The following is an 11,454-nucleotide window of genomic DNA, read 5'->3' as shown; positions in this document are numbered from 1 at the left end:
AGCCTCTTAAGAAAATGGATAGATGAACACGGCGATCTGCACCTAATGCACAGCAGAAATCTCTTTGTGCAAATTATTGTTATTTTTATTTTTTTTACCAGCTTCAGCGCCATTTTTCCTGATGTTTTCCGGTAGCCTGAAAAATTGACATAGTGCTTGTTCTGGCGCTGTGATAATCCCCTTTTTTATGCTTAACAAATGTAGCAATTTAGACCGTGCCGTTCACTTGGTTTGGAAAGGTGAAAAGGGCTCTGACATACCAATGCACTGCTCCATGAATGACGTGTGGATGTGGGTCTATAACACTGTGTTTGCTCATGTTAGAAACTACAATACCAAGGAGACCGGTGTATCAGGAGGATTTAGTGTGAACTGAGTGAAGCAGGATTGAACTATGACCTTTCAAAGTTCCCTGTCTTTGCAGTATATCAACATGCTATTAAAGATGACTCAAGTCTATTAACCACAAGCTTTTGGTCTGGTTAATGTTTTGAAGTATTTTTTGTGGAATGTATATCCTGTGCATTTTCTGATTGCAAACAATGAAATATACTTGTAGCATCCAAATTCTTTACAGGGACAGGTTTACAGGTATAGGCACATTTCACAACTTGCAGGGTCAATTTTCAGGGTCACTTTCACAAAAATGCAAGAACGTTCAGAATATTGATACAAACGTTTGAGTTTGCAATATACTAAAGGACAAAATAAATGTAAGTAAAATCAGGTGTAACTCCTTTAAGACAACGTGGTTAGTTTTACAAAATAGACTTCTATCCTAAATGAAATTTTAGTGTGACCAGGAAATATTGTTTAACGTTTTTTACAAATAGGCTATTATAACTAATAAATATGCGTTCTTCCCATGAAAAATACATTTACACATACAGCTTCTTTTTTTTTTTATTCAATTGAAAACATTGGTAACGCTTTACATTAAGTTGTGCTCATTAAGTATTAATAAGCATTAATAATATGTTTGTAAAGTATTAACACACTGCTTATTATACTTTTATCTGTTAACATACTAATAGGCCATTAATAATTATTATTCATAGCTAACCCTGACCTTAACCCTTACCCTAACCCTAAAATGATTAGTAATGTATATTAATACTTAATAAGCACACCTTAATCTAAAGTGATACCACAACATCTGTCAAGGATAACATTATTATATGCTTTCCTGTCACGTTTAGACAATTACACTAATTTTACTCTCTGTGAACATCACTTCCCTGTAAAAAATACTAAATTTACAAGTTTGACTACCGTATATAATAATTTACAGCTTGTCAAAAAAAAGATATATGTTCATAATAATATATTTATTGAAACTTATTAATAGTTTCATATAATTTAGTTGACCTTTTAGAATGAGAAACAAAAACACAGGTTGCAATAACTTGACTGATTTTTACACCGATTAGTCGACTGAAAGCTTTAACTTTCTATACAATAATAGCTGAAAAAGGAAAAAAAAAACATATACAGTACATTCTTCAAACTGCAACGTGCAACAATTCAACATGAGAAAATCTATGTTACATTCTCTTATACAGTACATCTGCACCTTTCTGTAATTTCTGTGCTGTGGAAGGAAAATCCTCTGACATAATTCTGCCCGATTATGGTGTTACTATTACTTCTGTCTGACAGAGCGCAGCTACACAGGAGCCTCACCGGCGCCTCCTGTGGGTGACACATCTTCATGCCCCGATGATTTCTCAGCCTCGCGTGCAGTTGTCATCATCCGCCAACGCTGGTCAAGTCCACAGTGAAAGCAAAGCCATAGTTTAGTAAAACATCTGACCCTAAAATGCACTGCGATTCACACAAACCACTGCAGTATTGTGTCTGAAAAGCTTTATGAATGACAGGATACTAAAAGTAAGTTACCGTTTTGATGCCACCCTTGGTGCTGCAGAACATGTAGATGAGATAACCAGGGATTAGCACCATAGAAGACAGAGCCATGAACCAGCCAATCACCTGGCCCCACAGCGGGTACACATACTTCCCCAAGGTCAGCGGGGTCATCTCTATGGCGCTGAATGTAAACACTCCCTAAAGAAAGAAAATAAAATACAGTATTAAGTGTGTGCGTGCGGGTGTGTGAATTTAAAAAGGGAGCAGGCAGCAACAATAAACCACACATATACTTTGTTGCGTTGGGCTTAGTACTGAAATACTACTCTTGTTATTAGCAAAACAGAAAAGAAGGATATACCAACCTTAAAGGAATAGTTCACAGTTATTCCATACTGAGATCTGTTCTTACCTGAGCTTAGACGAGTTGATACATACCTGTCTGGTCTTTGTGCGTGCACGTGGAAGAGCGTGGTAGATTCCCGTTTGGAGCTATAGGAATATACTGGGAGAGGCCAAATGCTAACAACCTCTTCTTAGCTCAGGTAAGAACATATCTCAGTATGTATAAACGGTGAACTATTCCTTTAAAGAGACTAGATGCAAGTTGGTCCTTTTTATACTCACCACTGCCACCTCAGGTCTTATGCGTAACTGCAGCTTCTATATTAAGCTCGTGCATGACGGCACTTTGGACCCGAAGTAACACCTTTTTGAGTGACAGTGCAGGATTTTAGAGGCAGTTGTGGTGAACAGGTCGGGGCTTATTCTACACATTAGGACATGGCTGGAACATGTAATAAATGTAATATGCTGCACTGATAACCAGCGTTGGGGGGTAATGTATGACAAAAGTAATAAGTTACAAAAATATATTGCTTTTTTTCATTAACTAAGGAATACAACGTATTTCTGAAACAAAATATGGGAATATATTAGTCATTACAATTCAAGTAACTCGAGTCCCAAGTGCATTTAAATGTATGAACAAAAAAATGCCCCCAAATAAAATGCAGCATCAAATCAAGTTGGACATTGGTGTATAAGATCTTCAAATGCGTAGTTAATGTTGTCAAAGCAAAACACGAGAGAATGGGGGATAGTGAAGGAAAAGGAAATAGTTGACTGGACTTTTGCTCAGTGGCCTTATTTCTATTTTCAGTTTATATTTTGCCAAAAGTAACTCATAGTAGTGTAACTCAGCTACATTTTTGACACAGTAATATGCAATACCAACATATTACATTTTTAAAGCAGAAAGTACTAATGCAGAATATATAACAATTTTAAAGTAACTTGCCCAACACTGCTGATAACAGGTCTCCTGAAATGCAAGCTATAGTGTCTTGATCTTAGTTATGGGTGTAAATACCAGGCAGATGAGTGGAGTGAAGATCATCCAACAGAGCTTCCACCAGACACAGGGCCGATACCCTATCATGTCTTCAATGTTCTTATAAAACCTCTCTGCTCCTGTGGTAACAAGACAACACACGTAATGCAAGATACAGTGAAAAATGTTGTTTATAAAGGCGATCAATTTCTTAATCACCATATTGTTTCATTACTATGTCTAGACACTGTTTGCTTTATAATCTACAGGTGTTTTTTTGTTTGTCAATTAAAGAGAACTCATAATCATACCGTAGAACCAGGAAATGGACACTGTCTCAAAGAAGACGAGGTAGAGCAGGCACATCCCACTGGCAGAATAGTAATCAAATAGCTTGAACACGTACAACCCGCCCTGTCACACGCACACATGGACACGGGGATTAGTTTATAAGGGTACAATACCCCCTGCATAATAATGTTATAATAACATCTCCCTTCTACCTAGTTTAATATTTAATGAGTTAATCTAATTCAGCGACCATGTAAAGACTTAAAATCCCACAAGAGACTCCGGTAACAAATACTCATATCCACAAGGTCATAACAACTTGACCCACACGCAGTGTTTTCACGGCTGTATATTAAAAGGCTTGTTGTTGGTGCATAAAATATGTATGATAGATGCACCCCTTGGGTTGTTTTTTAGCCCATTTAGCTATTATTTATTATGCCAAAGATTTGCATCCTTTTACACATGCCTCTGTTAAACCTCCATATAAGAGGGTGAGTGGAACAACCAGAGTGTTCTTCTTTGTTCTAGATTGGATCATATCAAATCGAAAGTAGGCCTACAGTACCTTGAAACATTTATATTCATGTGATATAGTTTTTAGATAAAGTATTTGAAAAAACAGGGCAGTTTTCCTCACATAATCTCATTATACTGCATGGATGAAAAGTGCGATACGAATAAACTTGAACACATGAAAGAAATTAAAGTTCTTAATGCGAGCAGTATTACATGATTAGTACTGTCATAAATTTGACCACACTGGTACATCATGCGCTACAGTAAATGAGTGCACACATAAACAGAAATGCCTCAGTACCTGCGTGATATTGGAGAAGCCAATGATGAAGGAGATTAAACACACTATGAGGATGAAGAGCTTCTTCCGCCTTCTCAGTAACATGGGGTACTCATCCATTAGAGCAGTGATAAAGCCCTCCACTGTACAGAACTGAGAGCGTACACAAATGGTAGATTATTATATTCACCATCATGTGTAGATTTGTGGTTATCATACCTGACTGTCCAGCCCCAGCATCATCAGCATGGAGAAAAACAGGATAGCCCACAAAGAGGACATGGGAAGCTGGGTCACTGCCTGAGGGTAAGCTAAAAAGGCAAGCCCTGGTCCTAAAGAAACATCAAATGAAATCACACAAAATGGACATGGTTCTAAAATATACATATTTATTTATTTATGGAGATTAATTAATGAGCAAATTTAATAATTTGCATTTTGGGCATTAAAGCAGGACTAAGTAACTTGTTTACCTTAATAAATCCTTTCCGTGGTCCCTCTGGGAGTAATAAGTGTTAATAGGATTAGGGGGTTTTCATCTCCCCCTGGTGTCTCTGCACAGAAAACCACTTTGCTGCCTACCAATACAAACTAATGGAATCACGAAGAAGAAGCTAATTGGCTAATGGGCTAGCGCCACTTAAACAGTATTTACAGCCGAGTTTGAGTGAAAAAAATTATCTCCATTGTACAATTTGATGTACAATATCACTCTCTCCCTTTGTCTTTTCTATCAGTATAGTATTAGTAGCATAGCATACAATTAATGAGTAAAAAAAACGCAACATGCAATGACACGCTTATGGCCTCTAGGGTCATGTTACTTAGTACTGCTTTAAATTGAAATGTGTATTATTTTTGTTTGGTAACTGGATCCGACCACAAGGGGTCACTCTTTGCTCTTGCCTCAAGCTCAGATTAATAGGCCAAGAAGGGACTGCTTTTTATACTACGCTGACAAAAAACACAAAGGGACAGCCAGTTTACTCAAACTGGCTGTAAATACTGTTTAAGTAGCGCTAGCCTGAAGTTAGCTTTGCCCGTTAGCCTGTTGGCTTCTTCTTTGTGATTCCATTAGTGTGTATTGGTGGCTCCGACCCGGTAGCAGCGAAGTTGCAATTATGGTTTTCTGGCCAGAGACCCCAGGGGGAGATGAAAAACCCCCCAATCATCACAACACTTGTATTACCCCCAGAGGGACTACGAAAAGGATTTCTTAAGGCAAATAAGTTACTTAGTACTGCTTTAATCGACAATCAGAATTGGGTGACTATTTTCAAAGTTCCTCTCTTGGGACAGCATAAACTGGATGGATCAGGAATGGACAAATTAAATACATTTTGTGAACCAATGAAAACTAAAAGGTAAGATGATTGGACATTGTGACACAAAAAGAGAAGGATGAAAAAAAATTGAATCCTACCTGATGCTGCCAGTTCAGCCACAGGTTTCTTAGTAATAGTGGACATGAAGCCTACAATGGAGAAGATGACTACTCCAGCAAACATACTCGTACAAGAGTTGATGCAGCACACAATAATGGAGTCCCTAAAACAGAGTACATAGGCAAGCACCGGTGATGCATACAAAATCTGTGTTGTTTTGAATAAATCAAATGCCATGGAGTGTGTTGGGTTGAGGCTACATACAGGAAAGGGCAGGTGGTCATAATATTGTGGCTGATTATTGGATGTGCCCTTACTTGTACACATCATTGTTATAGGAGTTATAGCTGCCCAGAGCAATAAGAGATCCAAGACCAAGTCCATAAGAGAAGAAGATCTGAGTTGCTGCATCTAGCCAAACCTAAAGTGGATCCACATGCTCTAGTTTAGATTACATTTGGGACAATATTGTGTTTTGCTGTGTAAAGACTGCAGTATACCTCTGATCGCATAAGTTTGTTAAAGTCCGGAGTGATGTAAAAAAGGATGCCATCAATGGCTCCAGGCAGAGTAACGCCACGAAAAAACAGGATAAACAGCATAATGTACGGGTAGGTAGCAGAGAAGTACACCACCTGCAAGACACAGAAAGGGGAGTATGGGCTCATATGCTCTTTGTATTTGGATGACAATGCAAATGCCATCCCCAAATGAAAAAATACAAATAAGCCAAAATCCAAGTTTGAGACAGAACGTTTTGGCATGGATTTTTCATTGTTGCTCAGTCAGTGTTTCCCAACCAGTGGTACTTTTGTTATTTAAGATTAAAAAAAGAAGGTGAACCTAAATGGTACTCAGTGATGCAAGGTTAATGCCAATGATTAACAGTAAAAGGTGTTAATTTGAGGAGTATTTCGGGCTTTTAACAGACTTTTTAGCACACTTAAATCTCTGGTTTGGTTGATCACTTTCTAAGTCATCACGAGCACCCTCAAAGTAGGGGGTACATGAAATATAAATGCAGAAACCCAAAAGGCATAACATACAGTTGTGCCAATAAGTTTACACACCCTTGTAGAGTTAACTCATTTCAAATCAGCGCAACAAAATGAAATACCAAAAACGTCCCTGTTGAAAAGTTCCTAGTACCGTGTATTGCCCCCTTTCGATGACAGCTCGGAGTCTTTTGTGGTAGTTGTTTGTTTCAGAAATGTCCGGGCTCGTCTCTGTGCTGTTTGGCATATTGTGAGCAAGATGCTTTTCTTCAAATGCATCGTTATTGTGATTCTGGAAACAGCCTCACCACTTTTTTTTTGAGGGAGTCCTGAATTTCAGCACAAGTTATTTGACGTTTTTTCTGTGCATCGGGAACATTTTTCCTGGCAGTTGTTGCAAAATGTTTTGTTGGTCTACCTGACTGTGGTTTGGTTTCAATAGAACCCCAATTTTCCACTTCTTTATCAGAGTTCTAACACTGTAAATTGGCATTGTCAGTACCTTGGATATCTTTTTATATCCCTTTCCTTTCTTTTCTTGTAGATCCTGTGACAATTATTTGTGGCTTTCCCCATGACTCAGAAACTGGAAACGTAGTGCAGCTTCAGATGGAAGATGCAAGGGTCTGTCAAGAGCCCAAAAACTAGAATACCTTTTATAATCACACACTGATTACAAAGAAACAAATCACAGGTGAGGACAATTACCTTTAGCAGCCATTCAAATCCATCTGTGTCAATTTGTGTGCATGTTTCAGGCCAAAATCATTGGGGTGTTTAAACTTTTCAACAAGGTCATTTTGGTTTTTCCCATTGTTTTCCCCCTTTTTTTCACAATAAATGGCTTCACAACATCACTGACCATGGGTGGAAACATTTTTTGTGTGTGTTTTCAGTCATATTCTTTGAGAAATGGCCCCCAAAAAATCAACAAATCCACCAGGGTGTGTAAACTTATTGTAATTAGAGGTAAAATGTACAGACCCCATATTGAGCATATCTTACTGTATGTATTATGTCAGGACAAGAAAAGGCCCAAATAGAAGCTTTTTTGTGTACCATGTTCACATCTTTTTACAGTGTTATAATATGGCTGCAAGCACCACACAGCTTAAAGGAAGAACACTAGTCTTCTTTCATCACCAGTCAGCTGTGACCAATCCAGAGGCTTTGAATATAAGGGTATTTGTGAAGTTTGTGTCTATTTTGACCAGAATGAAGGAGTTTTTAAACCTATTCAAGGTGACAAATTCTTTAAACAGAATTGACATTCAGGGCCAAATAGTAGTAGGCTCTACTGCAAGTTCACATAATAACTTACATAATTTACAGTACATCTATGTCCTAGGATGATTTTCTATGGTCCAGCCCGAATTTGCATGACCATAACAAGATGACGATAGGAACCAAACATAAAGTCACATCTAAAAGAAAGTTCTCAAATAAAAAAAATAAAAAAAAGCACAGTCGCACCTTTCCAGTCCACTCAACACCTTTCCAAATAGAAAAGTAGACAAGGACCCATGCCAGGGCCAAAGTCCCAACTAAGGGCCAGCGCACATCCCCTGGCTCCTCCAGTCCATTGGTCAATTGGTGCATGTTACGCCTAAAAAATAGAAAATTATACAGCTTAATGACAATGGAAGCACTATTCACAGTCACTTTATACATAGGAGATCAAGTGACTTACTCCCAGAACTCTTCAACAGCGCTGGTCAGGTTAGTGGTGTCCGTAAGGCTGTAGTTACAAAAACATTGGTCTGTGTTCCAGGGGTTATCACAGCTTTGCCAAGGCAACTCCTGCAAACAATAACAGGTGAGCTTTCATCCTCCAATATAGAGAAATGTGTTGCCAGCTGACAGTGCTAGAAGCGAGTAAGCTGTCAAGTCAAACCAGTGAACCTAAAGGACTGTATCATTAGGGTCCTTCTAACAATCATACTGTTGTTCACAGTGGTAATCATTTTGACATTCCCCATCCGTGAGACTTACCGAACCAAAGGAGTTGAACAGGTAGTAGAGAGCCCAGGCGATGATGACAATGTAGTAGATGTTAAGCCAAAAAGAGAGCACCACGGCAGCAAAACCAACACCTATGAAATACAACAAACATGACATCAAATTATGACAAATCCCTAGCATAAATATCTATCACTCAATTTTCTGCAAATTTATCCATTGTCAGATACAGTTGTTTGAAAAACCTGTGTCACCCACCCTGTCCTGCTCATAGCTGAGTGCTTGTTTTACCTTTCATCATTGGGACAAGTCTCCAAACTCCCAGACCTCCCACTGACGTGAACTGTCCCAGAGCTGTCTCCAAGAAAAACAGTGGGATTCCAGCAAACACCAAAGTAGTGAAATACGGGATAAGGAAAGCTCCTAGCGAAAAAAAACAACACACAAATTAAATTATGCAATATAAACTGGTCACAAATTACTTTAACATCTCCACTCACCCCCTCCATTCTTCCCACACAGATAGGGGAATCTCCAAACGTTTCCTAAACCAATGGCATATCCAATACATGACAATAGAAAGTCAAATTTTCCCTTCCAGCTGCCCCTATCTGGAGGATCTTCTTTCTCTTTCTTGTTTCCAGGTGCTGCTACTGAGTCCATTTCCTCAAAGGCCATTTTAACCTCTGCTGGGGAATTTAGGGCCCCTGTGCTCTGGCCAGTCTTCCCCATGAGTGGTGCACGAGGGAACCAGTCAGGGAGCCCAGTCCCTACAGCACTGTGTCTGACGGTTCAGGGGAGTGTGCAGAAAAGCTGTAACCTTAAAATTACAAGTTAAAGCATTTTGTTTATTTGTTTGTATACAAAACTGTTTACTATCAGATTTTAACAAGCATAAAGATAGCAGAAGACAGGTCAAGTTAAAAGCATCAAATGTCTGCAAAAGTATGGCTTTAAAGCCACCGGAAACAAATAAAAATTGCAACTTTTCTCCAAAACATCAATTCGAGTCATCACATTACTAGTGTGACATCAGAGATCAAAGGTCATACACTGACGGGAAGTTCCTGTTTACATTGATTGACCCAGAAAACCCATTGAGAGCCTAATTTTATTTCCTGACACTGGTAATGAGTGTTTGCCTGCTGGGCATGTCTAAAATTAAAATAATGCAATAAATGCTTCTCTCTTTTTATGTACTACAGAGGAAATGTAACATTTCTTCTGTAGGAAAAATGTAAAAGTGCACGTTTCATTTGCATACCAACTACTGCATAATGTTTTTAAACATACTCTACTAATGAATAGAGAAAATCCTATACAGCTCAACAACAATAATGTGCAAACATCACAAATGCCCTTTGAGGATGGCTTCTGTGAAGTGAACTATTATTTCATCAGTGGAAACTTTCAGCATTACATTTATTCATGCTCTTGTGAATCAACATACCCATGTACTTAATGCAATAATCCATTTGCAACCTTGCACATTACAGTTTAATCTGAAAACCATAGGTTTCTGCTTCTAGATTTAGAAATAACTTGTCCTGTCAAATGCAGAGGAAAGCATGATGGTTTGTGACATTATTCCTTACCTCTGAGATGTCCTGTGTCAGCTCATCAGATTTCCATCAGCTTTGGGAGTCCGAAACATTAAAATCCAAAATGCCCTGGTGACTAACCTTTTGTCAGCAGTGAATTTTAAAGTCTGCTCCAGATTGACCTGCCTCCATGCAAACAATCAGAAGTAGTTTTGGCACTGCAGCTCAGCCTTTACTGTTTTGAGTTACAGCAACACTAACCGCGTCTATTGAAAGGTGTCTAATAAAGTTCGACTTGTGTGTCTGCTTTGATTGCTGGTCAGCTGTGGCTGGTCCAGTCCCGGGGCTATGGGATACGTCAATTGGCCAATTCTGCCTTGGAGTTGATCGAGTGGCTGCAGTGATACAGTGTGTGTGGTTGTTTTTTGTGTGAGTGTTTGTGATGATAGTTGAGGTCGGCCTTTGGCTGCGTCGTTACCATGGTGTTTCCCAACAGGAAGGGCTGCTTTGTGAAAGGACTCGTGCAGTTTTGGGAAATACAGCAGGCAATGACTGTTGGCAAAGACCCTGGAAATATAGGGCAAATGAACAGGAAATCAAATAATGTTGTAGTTGACTCACTTCACTTTTTTACAAATGTATGAAGGATAAACAAATGGAACACAATTCTGTCAATCTTTGATTCTTACATGGTTAAGTGTGCTAAACGTACTTTAGAAGTTAATAGAATGAGTTTTACATACGCAACATACTATGTTTTTGGATTGGAGACCTAATACTCAGTCAAATAGTATTTTTCTAAAGTTTTCATAAAACAAATTAAAACAGACACCAGACTTGTTATTGTTTTCCTATTCAGTGTTGGGGGCTACAATTTACAAAATTGTGTTACTTTTTTTCATTATCAATCATACTTTATTTATAAAGCGCTTTTCATACCGAAAGGTATCACAAAGTGCTTTATAGATTACAACATTTAAAACAATACGCCTGGCACATCCTCCCATATACTGTATATTATATAATATATAATATTATTATCCTAATATTATTAGGATTAAATAAATAGATGTCAGTTAAAGGCTAAGCTAAAAAGGTGGTTCTTGAGCCTGCTCTTAAAAACAAGAACGTTCTCTGCAGCCCTGAGCTCCTCCTCAGGTCGTTCCAGAGGCGAGGGCCGTAATATTGGAGAGACGCCTCGCCGTGAGTCTTTTTGTTGACTTTAGGAATAACTATGAGACTCCTGCCGGATGAGCGAAGGGGCCGTGAAGGTTCATAAGGT

At 38.6% G+C, this 11,454-nt stretch overlaps 2 protein-coding genes across 2 annotated transcripts in view; both read right to left on the bottom strand.

The window, feature by feature from the left end:
• The window catches only part of LOC306983080 (chemokine-like protein TAFA-2), a 219,454-nt gene that overhangs the window by 180,089 nt on the left and 27,911 nt on the right, over positions 1 to 11,454 (bottom strand). The window lies entirely within an intron of this gene.
• Positions 1,108 to 10,688, bottom strand: LOC306983067 (sodium- and chloride-dependent GABA transporter 1-like). The gene is made up of 15 exons (XM_079582772.1): positions 10,227 to 10,688; positions 9,132 to 9,451; positions 8,923 to 9,054; positions 8,665 to 8,765; positions 8,363 to 8,472; positions 8,146 to 8,278; positions 6,178 to 6,312; positions 5,995 to 6,098; positions 5,716 to 5,840; positions 4,512 to 4,624; positions 4,314 to 4,445; positions 3,514 to 3,616; positions 3,242 to 3,342; positions 1,900 to 2,067; positions 1,108 to 1,762 (listed from the first exon to the last, which is right to left on the bottom strand). Exons 2-15 carry the CDS (start codon positions 9,361 to 9,363, stop codon positions 1,667 to 1,669), a joined length of 1,785 nt encoding a protein of 594 aa, XP_079438898.1. The 5' UTR covers positions 9,364 to 9,451; positions 10,227 to 10,688; the 3' UTR covers positions 1,108 to 1,666.

This window comes from Gobius niger (assembly GCF_951799975.1).
Source record: "Gobius niger genome assembly, chromosome: 2".
NCBI classification, from domain to species: Eukaryota; Metazoa; Chordata; class Actinopteri; order Gobiiformes; family Gobiidae; genus Gobius; species Gobius niger.
This window is presented reverse-complemented; position numbering and strand designations above follow the sequence as displayed.

Excerpts from the sequence above, each read along its gene's own strand:
- LOC306983067 (XM_079582772.1), bottom strand. The coding sequence starts at position 9,363 with ATGGGGAAGACTGGCCAGAGCACAGGGGCCCTAAATTCCCCAGCAGAG. Across the intron at positions 3,343-3,513 it reads GTCCATTTCCTGGTTCTACG|GAGCAGAGAGGTTTTATAAG; the intron begins GTATGATTATGA and ends TTGTTACCACAG. Across the intron at positions 2,068-3,241 it reads TCACTCCACTCATCTGCCTG|GGAGTGTTTACATTCAGCGC; the intron begins GTATTTACACCC and ends TTCTTTCTTTAG.